Source organism: Acanthaster planci, linkage group LG05 (assembly GCF_054643075.1).
Source record: "Acanthaster planci isolate LZ-2023a linkage group LG05, COTS_SCS, whole genome shotgun sequence".
NCBI lineage: Eukaryota > Metazoa > Echinodermata > Asteroidea > Valvatida > Acanthasteridae > Acanthaster > Acanthaster planci.
This window is the reverse complement of record NC_141781.1, coordinates 5,134,101-5,161,510: the sequence shown is the minus strand read 5'-3', so window position 1 is coordinate 5,161,510 and position 27,410 is coordinate 5,134,101. Positions and strand designations below refer to the sequence as shown.

The following is a 27,410-nucleotide window of genomic DNA, read 5'->3' as shown; positions in this document are numbered from 1 at the left end:
CACTGACTTAGTGTCTGCTCAAAATGGCGACTTTACGGAGTGTCGATGATGGCTCGTTGGCGTGCACTTTTACCTTTCCTTCAAAACTGCATAGAAATTCCAAATCAGTTTGCTGGAAATAAAAACTTTTCAAGTTTGGGTAACTGACCGATTTTACAATAAAGCCGAAAGATCCCGAAACACCAGCTTAATTGATTGTTGATTTAGGTGAAGTTACGTTCGACGTGCCCCGACCGCCAGCGTAGCCCCTGTAGCGGCAAGGCAAACCAAAATGGCGGGTCTGAATGTGGAGAGCCTGAAGCGCAAATTTCAAGCTCTGAACAACACGCAGGACAGCATCCAGACACTCTCATTGTGGATAATCCATCATAAGAACCACTACAGACAAATAATTGAATTGTGGATGGAACATCTGAAGGAAGGTAAGCGTCAATTAAAAAGGGGAAATTATCACTTAGGCCTGGGCCTGAGTAACTGAGCATGCATGGCATGTTAAGTCAGTAAAGAAGGCCAAGGGCTAGGCTAGAAAGGATATTTTTCAAATATTTTTTCTGTTTTATTTAAATATTTTTGAAGTTATCTTGGAGAGGATGTCATAAGAAAGATTTTGATATGAATTTGGATTCCATCGGACTCAGCAATGCAAACAAAAATCAATTTGGAGTGGGGATGTTTTGAAATGTATTTGTCGTGTTTGTTCATGTGTCATGCAAGTAATGCAGAGCAAACTGTGATTATTTTGTGCACAAAAATAAGTGTGGATTTTAACTAAAAACATCAAAAGTTATGTTTCTGTAAAATCTTTGTTCCTTTGTGCGGACATCCGGGACGCTCACAAAAAGGTGGGTAGGCCCTAGCAACCACACTGCGCCGATGAATGCAGCGACCATGGTGACGTATGCACTCACCAGCCAGTTAGAGGATCAGGGAAACAATTGTTTCTTTCATTAGTGCGTACATGTACGCACGCGCTCGTTGCAGTTGTTTTCATCGGTGTGGTGTGGTTGCTACCCGGCATTTTGCAAAACTCCCGGATGTCCCCACCGCCCATTTGTGCCTCATTTCAATGAATCAAATGCTGGCTTCACTTCAAATTTCAAACATTTTGAAATTGGAATATAAATAGGAAAGCTACAGTGTCAAAAAAAGACAAATATTAATCACAATTTCCTATTGAAGAAAATGAGTTTCCAAATAAACAGTGCCCTCACTCATGCATGTCCCTACCTAGGCGGTCTTTTAACTGTCTAACCGACCTAGGATCAAGCGATAATTGGAGGCTCCAATAATGATGGTATTGGTAAGGTTTAGGCCCACTCACATGTGGGAAGAAAAAAGAAATTTCAAATCGGGAAGGCTCTTGTCATGAAGCTCGAAGTCGCTATCTTCTTCATTCAGCGGTTCAATACTGTATGCTAATGTACCGGGAGATAATATCACAACGCCCTGGCACGTCTGAGCTAGTGGACCATTCACAAAATGGATGCAGTGTCCTAACGTGCATGCCAACGACTGTTACCTGAGCAGTGCCGTGTTTAGCTGGGAAGAGTTCCATATGCGGATGTTAGTATAGGGATGCCAGTAATCATTCCCCATATTCAGAAAGCAACAACATGTCCAGAAAAGTTCAGTTTAGGAGGAAAGATGCCAAGTCATTTACTGAGAAAACAGAGTTTTTCGGACCAGTCTCATAGGGCTTGTGCACATGTAGCTAGCTATGACCATATTGAGTTGGACAGCAGATGTTGAGCTGCTTAGAAAAGGAAAAGAGTCGTGGGAATGCGCATGCCTACATTGCATGCTTCTTGTGAATGGTCTGCTAGCTCTGCTCGCGGCTGATGCATTGTGACATCATCTCCAGATTACATGTAGCATACAGTTTGAACCAATGAATAAAGAAGATGGCAACTTCGAGCTCAATGACAAGAGTGTTTCCAATTTGAAGGGGATATTTCTCTTTTCTTCCCACATGTTAGTAAACCTTACCGTAATTATTGCAACCTCTGATTCTTGCTTAATCCTAGGCCGGGTGCATTAGACAGTTTAAAGGCCGTTTTGGAGGTGAATTAGGAGGATTTTGATTTGTGGTACGACTGTTGACTGGTGAGACAACTTGACCAAAGCTACAACCATGGACAACTCGACCAGCTGTACCTCAAACAGACATGTACATGTATGCAGCTGTACCATTGTTATAAGTTGCCAACTGAGACAAGTCAACTCAGAATGAGTGCTTGTGCATTTTGCAGTCACTTCGCTCGCATGATTTCTCCAACTTTCAAAAAAAAAGAAGAACAAGAAAAAACTCACCCTGACTGGGGGACAAATTTACCGTCTGTCACACCAGCACACTACCCACTGTTGCAGAGCTTAAGTTTCACGAGGGCCACAAAAATGGCCTGCCCCTTGTCTGCCATGGCTGTGGATCCCCTCTTGGTGAACATCATGTGTCGCCCTTAGAACTGACCTGAAACACCAATCGACATTCCGCTTCATGTTATGCACTGCTCTGTACGTGTACATGCGTGCCTTCATACATGTACATGCACGCCTTCAGCAAGCTTCTAAAGTGCAACGTCTCGATGTTTCGTTCAATCAAACAGGAAGGGTCATCTTGAAGGTTCCACCAAGAACACCTCGTGTTTTCGTTTATAACAAGTTGGGATGGGATCGCTTATACATGTACATCAGACGTGAACGCCATCTGACATGTCTGAATAAAATGGTTAATAAATGTTTAAGTGGCCTCATTCCAGATTACCTTGGCACTTTGTTTTCTTATGTGAGTGATCAGCACTCTTATCATACTAGGCATTGTGTGGAGGGTAATCTCTGTCTCCCTCACCCAAGGACTGAATTTGGGAAGAGAACATTCCAATTTCGAGGTGTGCAGGCTTGGAACAAACTGCCTTTTGGCATTAAAGCATCCCATCCCAACAAGTTTGAGTATTTTTTGAAAATCAGCTCCCTGGAATGTTGTTATTGTGAATTTACAATTGATACTCTGCTTACTTTTTATTTTTAGTTTTCTTTACTCATATTATTTCAGTCATTCTTTGTATTTTTATCTATAGATACACTGTATGTAGTTTCATCTGGTTCAATTTTAATTCTCTTTTTCTCTTGTCTTATGATTGTTCATTGTGACTCATGGGAGAACAGTTTGTTTTTTTATGAACTGAGTCACCCAGTATAAATAAGAAATAATAATAATAACAACATTGGCAGCGGGTGCAACCGCACCGCCATCCATAAGGTCATCATGCACAAGATACATGTAAAATGCAATGTGTCTACTAGTCTGGTTCCCGTAATACACACTCACTGAATTTGCAGTACATGTACATGGACACATGCGCCATGCATGCAAGTGCTACTTTGTAACAACCTTGTCCCCAAGCGATTATTTTATTTCTAGCCTGGTTTTCCAAAGGGGTGCAGTGCTCGATGCCATGTGGGCAAGGTTGTTTTAACCACTACCAGCCGGGGACTCCGGGATCGGAGCCGTATGGTTTATATGTGTGGCCGGGGTCTCCGAACTCGGACAAAGGAAACAGGGCCCTGTAACAAAAGACCGTACTCCGAACAAAAGACCAGGCTGCTGGGCATGACCGGCATTTTTCGCTCTCAAAAGTGGTGATAATCCAGCGTTATTTAGAAACCGTATACCAGGGTTTGGGGTATTTAGAGCAAGCGGATTACCACCGGGGACAAAAGCTCTCCACCACGGCAGCGATGAGCCACACAGCACCGCTGCATGCTAATCTGGCCCCTATTGAAAAGAGGTCAGCAGTGCACTGAGCCAGGTTCGTGAACAAAAGATAGCTGTATAACACCGCACAATCTGGGCTCTGTTTACAAGGCTGCAGGCCTGGCTGAAATATTCGGGCGTCAATAAAGGTCAGCTGTCAACTTAGAGTAGTGCCTGAAGATTACTCTGTGCGGCTATAAACGACTGTTAAATGGAATGATGAATTGTTGAAGGATTTTGAAAAAGGAAAAAATGATAGTCATGCCGGCCCAGCATCCTCAACGTTGAAAAATGCCCCGGTCCGAAGTGGTTAAGCCGTGGAAAAAAAGGCGGCGAAGGGCGTGTATCGAGCGTGTACAGCCCGGTCTGAATACTTTTTTTATTTCCAGTCTGACGCAGGCCTCAAATTTTACAACGGCCAAGGCTGTCAGTGCCCTCCCATTTGGTCGTGATGCTTCCGAATAGTGAGCATGTTTCACGGCCAAGATGGCAGTGCCCTTTTTTCCTATTGGCTGTAGTGCCTTACACGTTCATATCGACTGCCCCTGTTCAGTGAGGTACATGGAAAGCGGCATGGAAAGCGACATACACATCGTTCCATGATTGCTCACATTCGACTGGAACACCGCGTCACGCCACCCAAATGTATGGCATGCATGCATATACAGGGCGTGCATGCACTGTGTGTATAATGGTGGGCAATTCTGTTTTCTCTTTCTCTACAGCCAAGGCTCCCATGCGTCTGGTCCTCTTCTACTTGGCCAATGACATCATACAAAACAGCAAGCGGAAAGGGGCTACGGTGTTCCTGGACAGCTTTGCCGAGGTCCTGGAAGAGGCTGCCACATTCTCCAGGTAAGTCGTCTCCCCTGTACAACACTGGGTATGGAGAAATAGGTAATTGCCTGAACACCGGCATGGCTGTCATAAGGGGGAGGTCCAAGGGGAATGCCTAACCTCCTTACCCTCCCCTGTCTGGGAAAAAAATTGAAAAATGAAGCAGGAAAAAGAAAGAAAAAGAATTGCGTGAAGGGAAGGAAAATCACCACATTTGCTGGAAAATACCTTTCAAATGACCCTACCTCCACTGTTATAGGTTTACGAGTTTGCAGCTGAAAAATACTTAACCCCCCTAAAAAAAAACAAGGCAACGGCCATGGTTGCAGGTTTCCAAGTAGGCATACTGTTTGCGCTGTGCTGCGTATAGTCAATGTGAGGATTGAATCAAATAATACATGTTTTCTAGTAACTAATTTTAAATGGGAAGTCCCTCCTTTAGCCAAATGGAATATGCATTCACATGTAAACAACCCACTCAAGCGTCAACTTTTACCAAATTGTATCCAATTTCTAAGTAGTACCTTGAACATTTACATCATTGCTTTGAGCTGAGAGAAGCACATCCTTTCACCATTGAAAATTTGGGTTTGTGTCTTTGGTTTTTGTCTCTGAATGGCTGTGAACTTGACTCTTCAAACTCAGAGAGGACGCCATCCGAGAGAAAGTGTTGCGAATCTTCAAGATCTGGGGGGAGAGGAGCATCTACTCGGTGGACTTTTGTGACAAGCTGCAGAAGGCAACAGGTATGGCCGGGTCCCATGAGTGTTTCGTTTGCTCCACTTTCTTAGACTTAAGAGCTTGAAACAGAGACTGAAAATGACCATTTGCGTTTCTGCAATTTCTGCAATCGGCATGAATAGATGGAATAATGATTCCTTTCCGTGGTCAAGGTTGTCCCCTCAGTCAAAAATCAAGTGACCAGCTTTGGTGTTCTCAGAGACTGTTGCCCCTATTTTTCTCTGTAGTTTCCCAGAAGCCAGCCAAGGCCAAGCCAAGACCGGACACAAAGCTGCTTGTTGATTTCAACGTGAGTATCCGGTGCAGTTTTAGATTGTCCAAGTCAGGTAATATTATCAAATTGCAGTTAATTTGACACAGCAGAAATCTTGATCTTAGCCAGTGGTCCGCATTAAAGACTTTTAAAATGGAAGTCATAAGAATTAACAGTTTTCCTTTCCTAGTCAGAAATCTCGGCTTATGCAACAATACTTAAAGACCAATCAGTCAGAAAACACTGTTACGTACCCACTGATTTGCAATCTTATATCATCCCCAGCACGAAGAAGTGCCACAGGTGATTGAGCAGCTGGCCAGGTTTGAGGGGGAGGTAGAACTGAAATACAGACAGCTGAACATGCTCAATGTGGACGTCGCGAGCACAGAAACCATCATGCAGCTGAAAGGTAAGGCATTCTCGCCAGTCCTTTGAAAAGTACTCAGCCTCCTTTCCTCTCCATCCTGCGTGTCAATATTTGCCCGTAGAAATGAAGAATGGTACGCTGTATGCCGTCACTGCTGAAAGATAATTTGAATTTTGAGCGCAGTTGCTGCCGTGCTGTCACATTCAGGAGTGTTCCTCCTGTATGGAGAGGTTTTAACCGTAACCCTGCCAGACACCGCATAGTGCAGCAGGTGTAAATGTCTGTTGCACGTGGCAATCAACAACAGCCAAAAGAAACTGCCTATGTTGAGACAATGGAAGCTGGTCAACTTGAACAAGACCACTGTTGGATCTTGTGGCAGCTGGCAAACACACACTCCCAGGCTGTTTGGCCATGGGAATTGTTGACTTCCGGCAAGTTCGGGCAAAAACTATAGTTCGACCAGTAGTCTGTTGCCCTTTGACAATGCGCATGGGCAATTCAGTCACTCCCAAATGACATTAGTCAGCCTATTTTTAAAATCTCATCGTCACTCACATTTCATCATTGTTTGCAATTCTTGCAGCATACATGGTCATTGAAAGCTCGTACAGTTATCTTCATGTAAATGGTTCCCTCCTTAATGATAAATTAATTGGTTATTGATAACCACTGGTGTGACCATGTCCTGGGGCCTGGTCGCAATCGGTTGACTAGATAGTCCTTTGTTAGTTGAACTATAGTTGACTATAGTTGTCACCCGAACTAGCCCTTCTCTGACCTTGTTGCACTGGGCGGGCAGGCCACTTTGACAAGCGATGCAGACTGATGTGTCTAGCAAGATTTCTAGCCGACATACAGTGGAGAGGTTGAGTTGACCTTCTGAGCATAAGGCTGAGAATGTATGCTGCACTCTCGCACTCGTGTGCTGGACAAACGGTCCTCCTTTGGCTCTCTGAAGTACTGGTGTCTAATGTTTGGAGTCCTCAGTCTGGAGCAGGGCCTTAGTTCATAAATAAAGTCATGAGACAGAGCGTGGAATATCCCAAGAGTAGAACCTGAACGTTTTTATCTTGAGACCTCCGCAGTTACCGGTACATGCAGTGCTTATCGTAAGGCATTTGGTAAGATATCAGTTTTGCAACTTCTTTATGTATGGATTGGAATAACTTCATTTCTGCTATCGATATCTGTGCTCAACAGCCCCGGGAAATTTACCCTTGCTTTGGCTAAATCAACTTTCACTCTGCCATGCAAATGTGTTCTACGGCTCCACGTGCAGCAGGTCTCCAGAACAGCCCATAAAGACTTGCCATTATTCAAAACTGAAAACTCCAAGTTCCTTTCTTTTCATCTGTTGGCAGATCGAGCTGGAGGGAAGCGTTTCTCCCAGCAGTTTGAGGATTCAGCCATCAAGCTTGAGGACTATGTGAACTCACTCACTAAGGAGGTAGAGCTGAGGAGGAAACTGTTTGATCTGCTTCAGAAGAGCGAAATCTTCTATGAAGCCCAGTTTGGGGAGGCTAAAATAGTCGCAAATGTAAGTCCGGGTGTCCTTCAGGATAACCTCTGCCTCATTTTGACCTTGGAGTTACTGGCAGAAGCTTTTCCCTTATTTATTATTACCAAAATGTCGGCGTCATTTAAAATTGATGGCGGTGTGTGTCCCAACTTCGCAGATTTCTTCAGAGATCTGCACATTCTTGATAGGGATAAGCCTCAACTGAAAGATTGTGTAATTCTGAAAGAAGGTGGGCGTATGCCTGGTCAAGTACTCCCAGGCAGTTTACTGTATGAGCAGTGAGCGGTGAAAGCTGTGTAAAGTACAGATTACCTCCAGTCATTCCCTAGTCAAGGCTCCTAAAACACAGTCATCGTGATTAGTCCTCCACTGTCTGTCAAATGTTGTCCCACAGTAAAATACATCACCAAGGGGCTTACCGGTTCACATGCTCACATTTACAACTTGCAGGCGTACAAGAATTTTGGCATGCGAGTGGCAAGCCTCAAGAAGCGACTAGAGGAGCACAAGGCTTTGTTACCCGACTCCTTCAGCCCCATTCCCTCTCCCACCATGGACGCTCCTTCACCTGGTAAGTCCAATCCCATCCAGATTCCCTTTCTTAATTCAGGTGCACAGCGCCCTCGCCTCGCTACGGTGTTATACTTCTTTACAATATTATGCCAGCAATAAATTTGTATTAAAAACATGCGTCTCCCTTAATCAGCAGTTGTCGTACATGCGTGTCAGGAATGGCCAGCAAAGGGCAGAATTGTACACGAACATACAGGGCACTGGTGTATGCCTTTGCACCCTGAGAAACTCACAGAATGATAACCAGGAGCCTCATTCTCTGAAGAAATTCAGCCTCAGGAAACAGCACAAGCCTTATGGGTGTACATAGAAGAGCAGTGGCGCAGGTTTTCGGCTGATCATGCTTTTATACGTACTTGTTACATTTTCATAATGCGGCAGCGCCTTGCACCCATATTTGCGTAACATTTGCTGAGTGTTGTCCTCAGGAACTTTCTAAGTTTGCATAACCCTTATTAGATTGAGGAGACTGAGTAGTTTTTGTACAAGAGACTTTACAGTTGCTGTCCTGTTTTGAGTGAATCCCATTCAGATGTTTTAGCTGGCCAGTATTAAGGGCCAGCAAGGTGTACGTTATAATCACATCCCACTTAGACTATATTGTTGCCCCCACCCATAGGAGCCACTCCTCCTAGAGATCCCAACGCCGACAGCATTGAAGTTGAGGACATGGAGCTATCGGATGAAGAGGAAGATCGGAAACGGGGCACTATCATTGGTGAGGACCTTGATGTGACCAAATTAATACAAAACAACACAGGAATTACCCTCACGTCCTTCCAGTCTCATATTTGTCACCCATATTTCGCCTCCATATCCTTGAGATATCCACACTCAAGATTGCCAAGCGAAATGTCTGATATGAAACTGGTATCCTACATTCTGCTCCATGAGGAATCTCCCTCAATCAGATATTGCACCATCCTTCAGTACCCTCCACGAGGTGGAGCTTGGCACACCCAGACAACTGGCCAAAAAAATTCTGCCCAGGTACAAAGATCTAAAGTACCCACCACTTGACCAGTAATATTCTGCTTCCTAAGTGCGTAGTTTATGCAAGGGTAGGTGATTGAGTAGCCAGACTTAGAAGAAGCCGGTTTTTGTTGCTTTCCACGTGCAGCCGCACCACCTGTGGCCACGCGCAGGGTGTCTCGCATCGCAGCGCTCCGCAGCAAGTTGCAGGCCACAACTTCGTCTTCAGCCAGCATCAGTCACATCAGCACAATCACAGGTAGATTATCCCTGCATAGGAAAGCCATTTTAAGAGTAAAAGGGAACTAAGATTACTATTTCTTTTTTCTAAATGTACAAAACCTTGGAGGGTCAGAACCCAGCACCAGTCTTAAATTTGAATAACTGTCAAATGATCACGCAAAAGCACCTTGAAAGTTCCACCTTTGGAAGGGTACCATACAGAGGGACTGGCTCTATCACCGTGGGCTTCTCAGGCCGTATTACTGTACTTTGTGAGAGTAAATTTAAATTGAATTTCACATTTGTTTCTCGTGCCAGCATTACTAGCTGTACTGTTATTCGAAAATTTATGCTGATTATTTGCGATGAAGAATAAGTTTTGAATGTTTTTCATAAATTCTGGAAAAATATTCCTGAAATTACAATCAGGGGAAGTTTCTTGTTTTAGACTGTTAACTAACTTTTCATGTTTTCATTTTTCCATTTCAGGTGCGGGATCCCGTAGCGCTTTTAACCAGCCCCTCCCAAGTTACTCGCCATTCTCGAGCGAGTCCCCGTCTGCTGACTACTCTCCTACTGAAGACTATCCGCCGATACCGACGGCAGGCGTGGCTCCGAGTTCCACCCTCAACTCCACCACCGCAACTGCCAAGAAGGAGGAAGGAGATGAGAACTACGGCCAGATCAAAGATCGCCTCCTGCAGGTCATGCACGAGACCCCCAAGCTGCCATCCTCGGTGAACCTCTTTGATTCGCCCAAGAGGTCGGAGTCCAAGAGCTCCTCCAGCATACCCCCTGTGTCTATCCCCTCCTACACCCCCTCTCCAAAGGCATTCGACCAGCAGGTGAGCCCGATCATAACTGTACCCCCTGCTGTGCCAGCACCCGTGCCGCCCCCAGGCCCAGAGACAGATGAGTACGACCCGTTTGCAAGCGAGTACCCTGCAGCGGCTCCTAAACCACAGCGGCAGTTTTACACCCCTGTGAACAACCTCCCTGCCCCTCCTGTGGCACCATCTGAGGAACCACTGTCTCCGCCAGATGATGATATGTACGATCCAGAGATGGTCGACTACCTCTTGGAAATGCCCCTGGAGAAGAAGAAGCCGCAGGCATCATGCATCATCCCTCTGGCTGGGGGATTCCATTCACCCACAACAAAGCCTGAAGTTCAAAAGGAAGTTGATTCAGTCAGCTATGGAGGTAGCAAGACCACGAGCGTCCCCTCTGGCAAGAACACAAGTCTCCCTTCAGCCCAGAGCAAATCTAGCACGAAATCGACCAACAGCAATAAGCCTGGCGGGACTCCCCTTCGAGATGAATGCAGCACCCCACCCACCCAAGAAGACAGCCCAGTGCTGAAGGCAGCCACGAGCAACCCCATCGAGTTCTTGACCAAGATCATCACCAGCTCCCGACAGTCCCCCAGTAGCAAAGCCCCATCCTCTTCATTCCTCAGCAGCCTGAGCTTATTGACTCAAACTGTACAAAGTGCTGCTCAGAAGGAGAAGTCGGAACCTTTCTCAAATGATGCCCAGGGTGGTGAGTCAGCCGATGGGGCAGCCTCTCCAGAGTCCCAGAAACCTCCGGGAGCGCCAGAAAGAACTAATGCAAACCAACAATCTATGAAGCAACACAATGCCAGTCCGTCAGGTCAGGCTACAGTGCCATTCACTATCAGTGCTCTTGTCAGCAGTTTTAAAGAAGCACCAAATTCTGTCCACCAGCCGACATCCACAGCAGCAGCCACAAATGCTGTTTCTGGGACAGTTCAGGGTCAGTTGAAAAATACACTAGCCCCTTCCACCCTGGCAGGCTCAGTGACAGCAGTTTCAAAAGAACTTCACGGTGCAACTGCGCCCAACTCGAAGCAGAACCATGCTGGCACTGGCAGCCGGACTTCAATGCCATTTTCCATCGGTGCGCTCGTCAGCAGTTTTCAAAGTGAATCCAAACCCCCTCCTGCAACTCCTGTCTCCACTCCCTCCCCCGTTGGCAAAAGCACACCTTTCGGTCCGTCTGTTTATCAGAAACCTAGCAAAGTACCCCTGTGTCAGATGATGAACACTCCAGGCCCCATCACACCTGCTGTCTCGTTAGCTGTTGGAAGCACTGCAGTTTCATCAGAATCATCAGAGATGCTCCCAGCCACGTCAAGTAGAGATGTTCCCAGCCACGTCACATCAGTTGACGATGCTGGTGCAGGCCAATCAAATTCTCTCATGGCTCGAATGATGCACCACAGGACCAAAGGGCAGGCAGTATTCAGTCCTCCCATCACATCAAATGTTGTCCCTGGTCTTCAATCCCAACCACAGCCTCCTAATTTCCAGTCTATTATTTTGGAACCTCCACCACCACCACCGTTGCCACCCGAAGAGCCAGGAGTCAGCAGTGAAAGTATACCACCACCGCCTCCAGAAGAGCACTTTGAGAAAGAACCAGCAAGGCCAGTGCCACCTGCAGGCCCCCCAACTCCCAGCGGTCCACCCCCTCCCCTAAGTAGTTTGCCCCCTCCCCCGAGTGGTCCGCCCCCTCCCCCCAGTGGTCTGCCCCCTCCCCCAAGCGGTCCACCCCCACCCCCTAGTGGTCCCCCACCTGCTCCAGCCCCAGTTAGTCAACCCCCACCCCCAAGTACTCAATCTTCGTCCACCGGCGATCCGCATCTTCCACCAAGTGGACCCCCTATGAGTGGTCCACTGCCAAGTGGCCCACTGCTGAGCAGTCTACCCCCAAGCGGTCCTGCTCTGCCCCCAAGTGGCCCTCCTCCAAATTTTAGTTTGGAAGAGGGCCACTTGCACTTGAATTTGCCACCAAATTCAAATGCACCCCCTCTCCATCCCCAAGGTGGTCAACCTCCCCCACCCCCAGTTCCACAGCTGACTCCTGTTAGGCCGCCCCAGTTTCCTGGTGAAGTCCCACCTCACCAACGTAATCCAGCACCCTTGACTGGACCTTCAACCCCTGTGTCTTCTCCCTCACCCACCACCAGAAATGCGGTCCCTAGAATGTCAGTTCGTGTACCACCCCCTCCGCCTGGCCCCCCACCCCCAAATGCCAAGCGTGCTGTGAGCTCATTAAGCCAGACGAGCACAGGACACCCAATGCCCACACCTCGCGAGTTGCAACCTGGCGATACTCCCGGAGAGCCTGCTGTGGATGCCCCAGCATCTGTTCATACTGAGCAAAAGACACCTCCACCAGTCTCTCCTGTGGAACCCGTTACTTCTGAACAGAAGCAACCTGCAGAGCCTCCGCAACCCACATCGCCCATACCTGTGCTGGGCTCAGCTGAAGCAAGGGAAAGGAGCATTCCTGTCTTGGGTCAGTCTGCGAAGGAGATGTGGGAAAAACCACACTACCCGCCACGATCACAAGGGGTAGCCGGCCGTTTTACAGAATTTCAGGCATGCCCCACAGAAAAGATTGACTATGGCCACAGCAGGCCCATTGAGACCCTGGAACGGAAACGAATGACGTACCAGGAAAGGTTTCGTGAGGACAAAGGTCAGAGTGACGCATTCAGGAGATCAGGGCAGCCCTATGACTCTGTAAGAGACAGATATTCCGCATTTCCTCACAGCAATTCTAGCCGAGACGGAGGGTTCGGTCGGGGAAGAAGGTACAGTGACTCAGACCGTGGGTACAGGCATGACTACAACTACAACCCGGACCGTGGACAGGATTACAGCCAAGGACCCCCAACAGACTTCTCTCAGGGTCTCAATCGTGGCGGGCAGCAGGGCCCTGGTGCGGGCCACAGGCAGCACTTCAACCCCCCCGGGGGCCAGGAGGGGCCACCAGACACGAGCGGGCTGTACGACCAGTCCCACTTCCGGAACACCAAGCAGCTGATTGAGAAGGAACTCAGTGCGCTGACGGGTGACCTGCAACCAAGAGGGGCACCGATCTCCACTCTAGAGGGCCGGCCGGAGAGGGAAAGGCACCCAACTGATTATGGAAGCCAGAGGAGGGAAGAAGCCCATTTTTGGAGAGGACCCAACAAGCGCCCCGCACCACCTACGTGGGGACCACCACCTTCTCACTACAGATACTGAACATTGTACAGGAAGCAATTTCATTTTATCCACTTTTAAAAAACATGTATGTTCAGTTTGTATTATTTTTTCTGGAAAATACAGTTAGCTATCATTTAAGAGAGGTCAGTACAAACAAATGATCGCAAAATCAGTAATTGTGAAATAGTTATTTTCCTTAATATTTAAATTGTTGGTGGCACAAGCTGCCGAGGGTCAACTGATTTAAAGATTTTTTTCTCTCACCAAACACTGATATTTTTATATTTGGTGGTACTTGATGTTACCAAGCATTGCTCTAGAGTTTTTATGTGGAAGGGAAATTCTCGTTTTTCTAATTCTGTTTCAGTAAACACTGGCTCCAAATGTTGCTTTGGAAACTCGCTTGATCATATCAAAAAGATTGCTGTAAATTGTATAACTTCTTGTTATACATTTCTAACTGCAGATTTTCACAGAAGAATGTGAGCTGTGTATACTAGTGTTCATGCTTTCAAGTTACAGCATTTATACGTGAACTTATTAAGACCATGTATCCACTGCTCTGGCAGAGTTCATTTTCGTCAAGACAGCCTGGACCCCTCGCCTCACATAATAAGAAAGGACGTTTTCCTATTCCATGACCATCTAAAGTTGAAATTGAACATGCATCAAATGTAGAAAGACAGACCTAGTATTCAAGTGTTATCGAATTTTATAGTTGAATGGTTCATTTTGACAACATGTTATCACTTAAAAAAGCTGGGTGTCACTCAAACAGAAAACATGGATTTCAGTAAATGTTTAATTAAAAGGTAAGTCATTGACAAATGGAACGCCATAAATGTTGTTCTCCCTCTCCCATCTTTCGTCTTACTTGGGGTTGTGACATTCCTGGGTCATAAGTGTTTACAGGAATCGTACATTTAGGGCATCAGTACAATGAAAATTGTCCTGCATATAACGTCTCTCTACTTACACTTGTGGTTCAAAGGATCTTTCCAAGTCAAGTTGTGTAGCATGGTAGAGGTTTAGGAGAGTTAGCGCCTTTTAATCTAGTATTTTGTAACAAATGCGATTTTTCCCCTTGTTACATCCGGGGTTTTTTTAACAAGCGTCCCCTTTTTTCTCCACGAGTACTCGAGTGCCCCCATCCCGCGTAAGTGCCCCTTTTCACTGGCGCACCTTTGATACAGTAGGTTTACCATTATATTACTTGGTCTAAATGTCGCACACGACAGAAATTGCTAGACTTCATGAAGAGCCTCACCCGTGTCCGAGAGTCGGCTTTCAACAGCGCCACCATTAAGGGATGGTATTGGGAACCCCCCCCCTTTTGATTTTACGGAAATCTGATGACTTAATGTGTACATTTTCTTCAAGTATTGAGAATGCCCTTTTCTCTTCCCCTATCAAATGACCCCGATTTTCTACTTGCCTCACTTCCAGACACACGTTATCACAAGATAATGCCAACCGACTGAATGACGACAGTGGAGGGTAAACGCACTCGAAGTTAAAAAACAAAAACAAAACAGTTATTAAGAAAAGTCAAGCTATGAGCTCTTGCCGTTCACCGATGGAAAAACATGCGTAGGTCTGTCACTGAAGGCATTCAAAGTCCGAATTCATGCGAGCCGATGACCGAAGCAGGCCATACGTACTATGTCATGTACTTGGCGCGACCGAAAGGGGGGGGGGTCCTTGCGTTTACGTGCACTTGCGCCTTTCTCGAGGAAAGTCAACATTTTACTACTTTCTGAGACAGGATTTTCAATCCGAATCTACCTCATCGCGCCAAATTTAATGCTGAGCGAAGTTCAGGGTCGAAAAGGATTCAGTTACCTTTTTGTGTATTTTTTTGAAATTTGTATGATTGTATCAGCCTTTCTGCAAATATGACAAATTAAATAGAATTAACCAAGTTCTGTGCAGGTTTTTAGAGTTGTTACATCGGGAACTTTTGTCGGCCTAACTGTCCTGAAATAGTACCGTTATCTTACCATCAAGCTCTAAAACTGCGCATTTCAGACCCGGCGCAAGACTAAGCAGAACGATAATTCTTTGCCATCAATTATGCATTGTGACGGCATTTCAAAATGAACTCAAAACCAGCCTGACGTTCATGCAGTTGAATTTTCCGTTTCCACCTTCCTTTTTCTCTCTTCCTTTGGCTTACCACCCGAGGGATGTTGAGGGGTGAGATTTCTCAGCTTTTTAGCTGATTTCAGCTTTTTTGTTTTAGATTTCAGCTTTGTTATACCGGTATAAGATTTTCACAGTTCAGCTTCTTTAATTTTCAGCTATTTTCAGCTATTTTTATCATTGGACAATCTCACTGCTGGATGTTTATCAGTGATTTTTCTAACATTTCTAAAATCCAGCATGAGGCATCTTCTCCGTTTTTCCACGGACTTTCTCAAACCCGCTTATTGCGAGTTCTCCAATGTCAGCGGCATTTTTAAGAAACCGTGGTTTTTATCGCCAGACAGAAATGACGCTGATTCACCTCTCTGGACTTGCTTTGCAGTCCAGACATATGAAACTGATTTAACGAGTAGCGATGCCGCCTATAAAAGTCCAGCGCAAAAAGTACATCTGCTCATAAGCAGCAGTACACAGACACATTTAGTCGTGCAGCAATAGGAATCATTCGTTTGTTTACAGATGAAACATTCAATTTGCCATTTTCATAATTTTAAAAGTGATGATTTTGGCGAAAGAAGCCGTCTTGATTTCAGAAGTTTTAGATATGGGGGGGGCTCGATTTATTTCGGTTTGTTTTGGGTCCAAAATTGGGGCAACTGTTTATTTTGGCGTTGTCTTTTATGTTTGTTGGTAGAAACAGCGACAAATGTAGACTGAAAACATTGGACGCTGGCCAAGGAATGATATCGCGGGTGTGTCCTCCACCATTCACGCATCCCCAGCCCTACCAATGTTAAATGTCTGAGACCGACGCAATGGTCAGAAAACAACGCGATGTAAGGGTACTCCGCCCAAATCAGTCTGCTATGCTTCCTTTGAGGATTAAAGGGGAGGAAATGCCTGTTTCGAAATGATGTTGCATCTTTTGGCATTAGTTACAACATTTAAGACAAACTGTGTCATTGAATTTGGGCTACACGGACCTATGCAGATTGATTCGTCATCAGTCATCATAATGGAGCGGTCATGACGTCAACAAGCGATGAACTTTTCTTTCTGGAATTCAGTTAAGGTTAGAGGGCGGTAGACACCTTACCAATAATATCGCCACGCGTTAAAATATTTAGTCAGGTCACCTCTCAACCTAGTACACTTTAATATGATATTAGTCTCGTTACCAGATGAAGTAAACTTTCTTGTCAAGTTGCCCTGTTTAATATCCGCGGACGGCACTTGCCTGCTCGTTGGTAGTAGACGTGTCTGCTGGAACACAGCGGGAAGTTGAGACGAGTGTCGAAGCAGATTAAGTGCCAAAATGACCGTTCCTTTAAGAACACAGCAAGTAAGTAGAAATTAGTACCCTATTGGGTGGAATGGAGGGGAATTGACTGGCTTTTTGAATGGAGAGTGACCACTTCCATGATAGAAAGTTGGGAGAAACTGGCGAGATTCTGCTACACTCTACAGGCTGGCACCACTAGTACTGGGGACGTAACTTGACCTAACGTTACATGTAACGGATCAGTCACGCGTGTTGTTAGCAGCGCATTGCTTGCGTGTTCTTGCCTGTTCAGCGGGTGTTCACGGCAACTTCGCGCACGACTGTGTGCTTACATGCTCGGGCTATTTTTAGCAGTCCTACTTCACTTGTACTTCATCAGTTCTTGAAGGGAAAAAAAGGTTGCATCCTGTCAATTGTCACCACTTTTCTCCTCAAACATTTAGGCCCAGGCTACAGCCTTTTAACACAGGTATTTTCTTGGAAAGAATTCCATACACGGACGCTATTTGACACCCTGTGCACGTGGACAGTCCCTGTGAAACTCGTCTGAAAAATTCTCTGTGTTTATGTCTGAGCGTAAGAGAACTCATTTTTTCACCGCTAAATTTGACCTTTTTCTAGAGCACTTTTTTGCTATTATAGGTCACTGCAGTGCACGGAAAAAAATAGTGGTGTTTGTGTATGGAATTCTTTCCATTAATGAAGGAAAGTATATGTATGTACAAGGGACCCATATTCACAAGCTTAGCTTCTTTTGGGCCCCCCTAGTCTTCACTCTCTTGTCGAACCATTTTTGTAGATATTATGTACATGTATTTATTTGTGAACACTGTGGAAAATAAATGAATGAATGAATGAAAAGTTTTTGCTAAAATTTGGAAATGACGCGACTCTGGAATTGAAAAATCCTGCAAATTTTCTTTGAAGTGTCTTTGAAATGCACCTAACTCTCGGTAAACTTGGTACACAGCCAACGAAGTCAAGTTGTTGCAGTCTTCCCAGTTAAAAAAGCATGGTAAGTAATGGCTGACCAAAGGGTTGAAGGTCAACTCAACCGTTTGCCCACTCAACTCGAGACAACTCGACTCCTGACCAACTCGACCGTCGACAGACTTACCGTTGAACCAACTTGTCCGTTGACCAACACTCGACTTCAAAGTCGAGTCAACTCGACCATTTATCAACTAGACCGTTATTAGACAAACTCTTTCCTTGAAAAATAGATATTAAAAGGGGAAAATTAAATATTGGATCGGTTCCGGATCGTGAAAATTATGGATGCTAATTTTGGCTCAATGAACCCACGAAATCAACTGAAATGCAATCAATAATTGAACTTGTGCCAATGAGATACTCCAAAATAATTTTTCCAATTTTAGAAGCATGCACGCACGAACCCCCAAAATCTGTTACCACACTCTGCGCATGCACAGATTACATCATGCACAGTAAAACGAATTACATGCACGATCCAGAACTAGGAAAAATGCATTCCTACTATGCCCTGTTCTTGTTGCACCGTTTGCACGGTCCAGTTGGTCGAGAGTCAAGTTGGTCGAAAGTCAAGTTGGTCGAGAGTTGAGTTGACCTTTACGGTTGAAGGAACAACGGTCAAGTTGATCAATGGTCGAGTTGGTCGAGAGTCGAGTTGGCAAACGGTCGAGTTGACCTGACACCGACCAAAGGGACCAATAATGCCTGTGATGTTATTGTCACCAGGTCCCTAATTTTGCCACCTAGGCCTACTGTCAAATCTGATTGGGGAACTGGTTACTAGACACGACAAACATGATAAAGTTGTAAATTAATCGTGATCTGATTGTTTTCAGCATGAACATGACAAGCGGTAGTTTCAGCTGACGAAGCGGACATTAGAGCACCCATGTAGTTTCTTGCCCAAGTTGCAGCTGGCAATAACTTTGAGAGAGGGGCCGACGGTGTTATTGGTGTAGGGTGCAGTAGTCAGTCATGACTGTACGGCGTACACTGAGACGCATAGACAGACGAGAATTGTGCATCGTTATAGCAAGTTTGTCTCTCGGATTTCTGTTTGCAACATGGCTCCGTGCTCCCCTGGACTCCAGGCAAATGTTTGCCATTGATAAGAGATGCAATGCAGCTGTAAACCCAAGGGCGGCTTCACAGGACACAACTGTGCCGCCGTCACCACCAAAGAATTTTATTTATATCGGAGTCTTGACGGCCCAGAAATATCTCAGCACCCGGGCCGTTGCCGTCAACCGGACTTGGGCTCGGACAATCCCGGGCAAAGTAGATTTTTATTCCAGTGCGACCTCGGTGGTTGACCCGAGGATGAACCTGCCTGTTGTCAGGCTGCAGGGGGTAGACGACTCCTACCCGCCGCAGAAGAAGTCCTTCTTGATGATCAAGTACATGCATGACAATTTCATTGACAAGTACGAATGGTTCATGCGAGCCGATGACGACGTGTACGTGCGTGGCGACAAGCTGGAGCCATTCTTGCGCTCCATCAACAGTACCCAGCGGCTGTTCATCGGCCAGGCCGGGCTGGGCAAGCAGGAGGAGCTGGGCCTGCTCAACCTGGACACCGGCGACAACTTCTGCATGGGTGGGCCGGGCATGATCTTCAGCCGGGAGACGCTGCGGAAGGTGGTGCCCCACATCAGCCACTGTCTGAAGAACATGTGGAGCACGCATGAGGATGTGGAAGTAGGGCGGTGCATCAAGAAGTTTGCCGAGATTGACTGCACGTGGGCATATGAGGTTTGTATACAAAGAAATTTTTCTCTCTCTGGGCAAGAATTTAAGGCCGTAGAGTTTAGACATCGCCACAGGTGCTGTTCACAGCCTTAGTCGATTCTGTCTTTTGAATTCAGCCTTGCATTGTAGGCACAGTAACCTACTGGTGACTTCGGCCAGTGATAACTTTTGTCATGAGTATGTGGGGTTAGATACCAGACCAGCTGGTCAACACAACACAGATTCATTCCTGCACAAAGTTTAAATTGTCATTCAGTATTCAATTATTTTATACCTCCAAAACTTTCTTATTTTAGGAAAATTGATGTCAGAACTCAGGAACATAAGGAGCTCCTTAATGTTGTGTAGTTCGCATTTATTAAATAAATCTGCCCAGCAAAATTCCCATGGACAGGCTTTAGTGGAAAGTGACAGTGGTTTTGTGAGATCACAATTCCTACCACTGTACATGTACAATGTAAGTAGGTCTCTGTGAGAGTATACCCAGCAAGAAATGAGACCGAGGGGTACCCCCAAACATGTCCAATCCCTTTACACATTCCAGACTATTGTTACTTAACACATCCCCCCCCAAGATGTCTGAAAGGAATTCCCCAGATTCCTGCGAGACAATGACCAACACAAAGCAGGGGGGGGGTTCTCTCCGTCTCATACCTTGCTGCATATGCGCGAGAGTTCTGGATGCTAGGATTTGAAGTCACTTGTGCATTAAGTAGAGGGGCTATTGTTGGGGCTTTTGTTGCCTGTAAATACACATGTACCATTGTCAAGGGCCTTTCTTGATAAATGATTTTTATCCACACCAATTGGGTAAAGGTTATAGCTTACATCCTGGGCGACTTTTGAAACAGTTCACAATGCGTGAAATTAGGCCAATATAGCGGTCAAACGAAACGTGCTAGTGCGATCAATTTTGTTCTTCTACTAGCTTTTGATCAGACATTCATCAGAACCAAGGTAATACTGGGGAACATTCTCACATATACCGCAAGCAAGTAAAAAACCCAGTAGGACTTAGTTTAGGTCTTTTACTTTGTATTTCAGTCCCACGTTTTGCTCAGTCATGTCTACTTTTGGTAAGACAGGCAGATTCCAAACGCATGGAATGTCTAGCCATGATTTCATACTCTAGTTTTCATTCTCACGCACGAGTGCACGTCAATTTTCAAAGCAAACTGAATTTTATACCACCCATCATTCTTCCGAGAGCACTTCCGACCATCACTGTTGGTGATATGATCATAACTTTTTTATTGTATTTTCTCTTGGGCAGTTCCAGTTTTTTTTTTTCAAACTAGTTTTTTTGGGGGGCTGGTTTCTTGTTTCTTCAGTTCAGCACTCTGTTTGTCATTTAAGCAGTGTCAGTTGACATCGTATCGCTTGTGGATTATGCAAGTGCTGGCATCGTCTGAACTGAAACAAATGATTTTTGGTCTAGTTTCAAAAATGTTTAACACCATGCAGAACGAGTGTATTTTATTTAAAAAAATAACAGCCGAAGTTGTCAATTTGGCCGGATTAATGCTTGACGTTTGTTTTGGTCTCCGTGAACTCGATGTAATTATATACATGGATCTCTAGAGGTACTGTACTGTAGTAGGCTTGTGGGCATTTTATGGTACAGGTATAATGTATACGTACATGTTGCTCTTTGTATGTGTAGCTCAATGTTCTCCAACCTACCGGTACTGGTTCCGTCGAAATACCAGTTAGCCTGGTGGCCCAACAAATGTTGTTTGTTTAAAAGTGTACGTATGGTACGTGTGGACGCCAAGTTTAAACTTTGACTGTAGGTGTGAAACTGACATTCTTGAATATTTCATCTTGCACAACATTGTCTTGGTGAAAGTACATGTACATGTAAATCTCCATGAATGAGGAAAATTGCTTCCTGTTTTTACCGGAGAAGTGTCTGCCTCGAACATGACCAGAAAACTGTGTTGGGAGGGAGGGGACAGAGTCAGTGGCGCAAAATGGGTCTTGAACCTTGCTCTGCAGTACATGCCTCCCCCTTTAAGTATGTTTGATCAGTCCCCACCCAGTTTGTGGGTCACTCAAGTCAGGCTTATTTAATCATTGACCATGTCATGTTCTATCTTGGGCACAGCCACGGGTTGAAAACTTGAAGTAACAGTTCGGCTGTGTGTCACTGTTCGTCTTTGAAAAATAAATGAATGGTAAACGAAAGTCAAAGCCTACTTGGCATTTACATGTACGTACATGTACTCAGTATGCACATGTACGTACATGTACACACACGTGTGTGTACAATGTACATGCTTTTTACATACATGTGCATGTACAAGGTAGGCCCCTACTTTGTCATGTACATTTGCAGACTGCTGTTTCTGGAGTAATTAATGACATCCTCTACCTCATGAATGGGTTGCTGACAAAAACACCAGTGCGTAAATCTCTAGTTGGCTTGGAAGAATGCCTGAAATGTGTAATGCACAGTACTGTGTACAAACTACATGTACCAGGTCAGTGATCTTTGTGGAACCTTGGCCAGAGCTGTTATGATGGATTAGGCCCCTATTTGTCTTTATTCATCCAGGCAAGAAGAGTGCCTACAGGTTGGAAATTTAAAAAAAAAAAAATTCATGTCACGGTTAACCTCTTCAAAAGACAGTCGTTGTGCAAAATAGCAGGGAAACATTCTTTTCACACAAGTGAAGATTTATTCCTTCACACACACAAATTTCCCAGTGGACAGTTCACATTGTCAGTTGTTATTTGTAACGTCCTGTACATGCACATGAACTTGATATGTACAGTGTAAATGTGCAGTAGGCTACCGTATAATTGACAGATCCAGAACATGTGATTAAGTGAGAGTCAATTCTTGCATAGCAAGGCCTCTTTTCTGAGATATGTTTACCACAGTTTTTAATATACACCGGTACGGTATCTATTAATTTACAGCAGTTGGAATAGAAAATTTGGAAACGGTTCAAACAAAAATTAACCACGGACCACGGTGCATTCTGGAAAAATTTCCGGCTATGTTTTGAACTAATGAAGGGAATTACCGGTATGAAAAGGCAGATTTCTGGTTTCCGCTGACATGTTGTCAACATTTACGTTTTTTTTTTGCTTTTTTTGCACAGCTTTGAATGCTGTGAGGCAGGTCCCCTAGCTCTTTCGATGTAATACCGAAAATACACTAATACGCCCGGTGTTGTGGTTATTGTTACATGATGCAGAAGTGATCCGCAACTGTCCGGTTCAGTCTTTTACTGAAGCGGGGATTTATATTCCTCTAAATTGAATCTGTGTGAAAATATTTGATGTCAAGGAAAAGGGAGGAATTGGCTTGGAAATGATGAAAATTGGGCATAGAAATTGCACATGTTGGCGCGTCTGCAGCAACATCTATGAAAATTTATCCTACAGGTACATGCACATGTACATGTATCACACTCACTATTCATGTACATATACATGTGTACATGTGCCTCAGGTGGTAGTGAATTTGCCAACCGCAATGGTCCCAACTACAGTGTACTACCGGTACATACCGGTACCAGTCATTTCGAATGGTCCCAAATTTCTAAGTACATGTATAGTTGTTGCAGCACCAGTTGGTACCATCCCAAGTGTGCATGTGTTCGTCTGGGTCCGCTAGATGTCATTCAGGAACATCATACATGTGGACATAAACTTTTCTGGTTTCTCCACAAACTTTAATTTCCTATGTGGTCAAGGCCAGTGGGTATCAGTGGGCCTTTTTCACACCCACTGATCATTGTGGTCATACAGCACAGTTCATCAGTGAATAATTGGCAGTGACGCAACCTGCAGGTTTACAGGCTTGGTTATACATACTTGTACATGTACTGGTAAATTGTGTTCACCTGTTGTCCTTTTTTTTCACCAGCCAAGATGAAAGGATGTACAGATCTAATGATACCACTGGGTCAGTTGTTCAAAATAGGTTTGGTTACATTCACTGATCTGTTGTGATCTTGTGATTCTGGTAGTAAAAGCATCAAGAGGAAAACAACCACCCTGCTTTGTGTAACTTTACGCAAAGATTATTATTAATTTTTTTTGTAATCATTTCATGAATAGCACGCAAACCATACATTGCGGGGAGGCGGTTAGGAGGCTGTTTACATTACCCTTTTTTTTTTCAAAAAATGATGATAATTCCATTTTTTTAATTTTCAGTTTGTACATATGTATGCTCTTGGAAGGGGTCCAGGGAACAGTGTAAAGCGCTAAGTACTCTTGTTAAAATGGATGATCCCTAATAAAGAAAATGACCACTTAATGCATCGAGAAAAAATTATTTGTAGAAGCGTTGAAACTGAACAAGGAGATTTTTTTCAGGGGTGTCCTTGAGGATTTACAATGTACCTCTGCTGGTACCCTACCAAAACCTGTTCACTATACCCATGTGCCCCCTCTCATGATTTAGCAAGTACATGTACAGTGTAGCCAACAGGACCGGCTTGTTTACAGAAGCCTGTGGTTGCATGGTCAAGTGATGAGTCATGTGGCTTGATGGGGCAGATTTTTCCCCCATCCCTGCAGACCTTTCAGAGAATTGTCTAATGAAGATCCTGCTATAGTGGAAGGGGGGGTTCTTTTTCCTCAACAAAACTGCTCTGAGAGGCTGGAGGTACCGGTACATGTAAGATACCTTCCAAATAGAGCGAATATGTCCAGAAACAGTCATTTTGTGAAATGTGATAGAGGGTTTTGAGGTCAAAGACTCCACATTTAGTAAAAACTTGCCTAATTACATGTTCCTGTACGTGTATATACACTGGTACATGTCTTGTTAGCTTTTGTTCCAGCCCATTAATTAACTGAATTTAAATACATACAGTTGTACTAGCACGCCACCTACATGTAATTATAACATTTCATAAGGTGCAGTGTACTGACGTGCTGGGTAATATTTGTTTGGTAAATGTGGTCTGTCCCAATGGCATCTTGTTCTGGTATAGTATAGGGCCTACTGGTACTTGTTTTATGTTGCACACGTGTCATTAGTACAGTATACATGTGGCGTGTTCTTCATAAAATGGACCAAAAAGCAACCTTGGCTGTCATTTTTCAAAACTTCTAAAAGAGTGACTTTGATCATGTGAAATAAAAATTAGCACCTTCAGATTTATAAAAATGATTACATGGGGATAATTAGGCATAATATGTACTTATGGTGGACATTTGGTTGGCTACCAGTGCAAATCAAATGGAGTTGAATTCATTTAAAGTTTTACATCAAAGTGTTTACAACAGAGGACTTGATTTCAAAACTTCTCTCAACAAGAAGGAGAATTCAGTATATTTTTCGACTGATGTATTTTAAAGCAGCTAAGAGATAACTTTTAAAAAATATAAGCCACGAAAAAAAAAGCACAAAATTGACGGAAAATGATGAGAAAAGTTTGGCTCTCTTCATTCTCTTACCGTTTATAATCACTCTCACTATACCAACATATTTGCCAGGTCTTGTATATTTCGACCACCAAAAATTATCTTTAAGTTTGGCTGCATCGAAAATTTATAATGAATGTAATATGTTCGTTGCGAACGTTATATTTGCCAGATCTGATCCACCAATTGGGGGATCTGATCCGGCAATTTGGCAAAAGGTGGATCAGATCCCCCAATTGGTGGATCAAGTGGGAACGGGCTGTTAATTATGATGTGCATGCCAAGACCCTGCTGAAGTCTGCGCTGATAATTCTCTGTGTGGGTCAGGCATGTACCCACACAGTCACAATGTACCTCAAGCCATTTGTTATTGTGTGGTGGGCATTTGCCACTCACAAGGATTCATCAACAAAACTCACACACATGATTCCACAATGGAGAACAAATTGCTTAATGAAGCTTCGGCAATGAAGTTGTCACGGGGAGAAAGTATTGCGTGATAAGCCCTTTATTTAGGTGCACGCCGTATACAAAATAAACCCAGCTCAAAAGGCCAGCAGGGATCTCTGGCAGAACCCTTTTTTTTGTGGTAGGCCACTGGTAGGGACTAAAGACAGAATTTCATACGCTGACATCCGTACACCAAATACTGGTCGTGCCGACAATCCTGCTTTCCTCTCTTGACCTGTGAGCACTGCAGGGAGTCCCCAGCACCTAAATGTCAGAGATTCTGCCCTGATGTTTTTTTTTTTCTGAGGGTGCATGCACATTCTTGTAACATTTGAGTTGCTATAGTGAGGTTTGCACCCATCTTGATCCCCAGGAGTCCTGAAGAATGAGCATGTGTACCTCGTACATGTTGTACATGTACAGTGAACATGCACAGTACAGTGTACATGTAGGAATCCTAGCTCTTGTTACCTACATGTAACCGAGTTTGATTGATTTCACCTTGGTTTATCTGGGCCTTTTATGTAAGTCTCTTGTAACAGCTGGAAGATCCCACTCCCAGAAAAAAAAATGCTGATTCAGGGAGTCCCACTGGACACTGTTTTATGACCTCTCAGTCACCATACTGCAGAAAGAAATGCTATTACAGTGCCCAGGCACTGTTCATTATTCCAAAAAAAGAGTTAAATTTCAGAGCATGGAGTAGAGTGTTTGCTTGTTGCAGCAAGATGAGGAGAGGAATCTCTATTCTCTTCCTGATTGACTTCCTGATTGCAGTATTCAATTTCCCTTGTTTAAACTTCGTGATCTTGTTCTTCTCTGTTCTTTCACCGTTCAACACTTTCCGTGCTTGAAAAAGCTTACACATGCAGACCTGTACATGTACATGTGCACGTTTGTGCCATGGTTTGAGCACAAACCCACCAAACACTAATGAACAACCACACATACCGTAGAACCACATGTATGCAGGACCGACTCGGCAAACAATGCACATTATTTGTTGCCTTTTTTTTCTATTCAGTCAGGCAGCAAAACAATTCAGCAATGTACTCTACAATTCTGAAAATGAATGTAGAAATGTTTAGTCACTGTGATGCCTTCCATAACTCAATCAGAACATGTGCAATGAAGTACGTGTAAGAGTTGCCCCCGACTGGATATAAGGGTATAATAGCGGTATTTAGTTTTTCTTACTTGTTGGAACTTGGAGGAACTGCATCAAGGGTGTTCTGACATCATACAGGCTGTTCAAATTTAATTTAAATTTAATGGTTCAATTGAATTTTTCCAAGGTATGCTGAAAACGTGTAATTTGTTCTGGTATGAGCATGTACACCGTACATGTACATTTGTACATGGGTATAGGCCTTCGAACAGCGCATTGAGGGGACAGTTTCTTTTGTCAAGGAAGTCAAAAGTTAAACGGAGTTTAGGCATCAACAATTTGTTCCTGTTTACTGTGCATGTACGTTACAAGTGTGGCTCCCACAATATCTGTTTTAACATCTGTTTAATGCACACAAAAACTGTACTGATCTAAGGTACACGTGTTATACATGTACATTGTTGTTTGTGCATACAATGTACATGTACAGCGCATGCTGTGTGCACAGCAATGAGTAAGTCTTCACCCTATGATGGGGACAGCTCTTTCCATGAGAGGGACCACGTCAGTCAGGACCAAAGCCATGTTCCCATTGGACTTTTTCTTCAGTGGTCTGGCAGAAACTTACCGCGACATTCCCACTTGGACATTTTTTAACCGTAACGAAACCTTTATCCGGTGTGTAAGACTAGTTGAATTACACTGCCAGTGCTGTGCAAATCGTGCAAAATCCAACAAAATACCGGTATGACAAAATCTGACATATTCAGCCAAACCTGCCATCTTCAAACCAGACGTACTCATACACAATGTGTGAATACATGTAGCTTTGCTCTGTGTGCAGGCCATGCTTGTGTGCTGTATGCAAGGAGACTGGGAACCATACAACCATTATCGCGTGCCCACTGTCAATCTCTCGGTAGCGACAGTCGTGTTCGTACCGTAGGTTTAGCGCGGTCACAGTGTATCGTATACCCATATGGGAACTGTTCCCATTGGACTGTTTACCGCCCCTGCTACATGTACACTTAC

At 44.5% G+C, this 27,410-nt stretch overlaps 2 protein-coding genes across 2 annotated transcripts in view; both read left to right on the top strand.

Annotated features, from left to right (window-relative positions):
* Positions 1 to 3: 3 nt before the first annotated feature.
* Positions 4 to 14,102, top strand: rprd2 (regulation of nuclear pre-mRNA domain containing 2). The gene is made up of 10 exons (XM_087136705.1): positions 4 to 422; positions 4,477 to 4,606; positions 5,234 to 5,334; positions 5,557 to 5,618; positions 5,868 to 5,994; positions 7,317 to 7,492; positions 7,925 to 8,045; positions 8,667 to 8,765; positions 9,168 to 9,278; positions 9,731 to 14,102. Exons 1-10 carry the CDS (start codon positions 272 to 274, stop codon positions 13,297 to 13,299), a joined length of 4,647 nt encoding a protein of 1,548 aa, XP_086992831.1. The 5' UTR covers positions 4 to 271; the 3' UTR covers positions 13,300 to 14,102.
* Positions 14,103 to 16,608: 2,506 nt separating this feature from the next.
* Positions 16,609 to 27,410, top strand: part of LOC110989940 (chondroitin sulfate synthase 1-like) — a 43,217-nt gene continuing 32,415 nt past the window's right edge. Inside the window, exons 1-2 of the mRNA XM_022254656.2 lie at positions 16,609 to 16,747; positions 18,517 to 19,432. Of these exons, the coding sequence (XP_022110348.2) occupies positions 18,656 to 19,432 (777 nt within the window). The 5' untranslated portion in view covers positions 16,609 to 16,747; positions 18,517 to 18,655. The remainder of the gene's footprint in view (positions 16,748 to 18,516; positions 19,433 to 27,410) is intronic.

Excerpts from the sequence above, each read along its gene's own strand:
- rprd2 (XM_087136705.1), top strand. The coding sequence starts at position 272 with ATGGCGGGTCTGAATGTGGAGAGCCTGAAGCGCAAATTTCAAGCTCTG. Across the intron at positions 4,607-5,233 it reads GAGGCTGCCACATTCTCCAG|AGAGGACGCCATCCGAGAGA; the intron begins GTAAGTCGTCTC and ends CTTCAAACTCAG. Across the intron at positions 8,766-9,167 it reads GAAACGGGGCACTATCATTG|CCGCACCACCTGTGGCCACG; the intron begins GTGAGGACCTTG and ends TTCCACGTGCAG.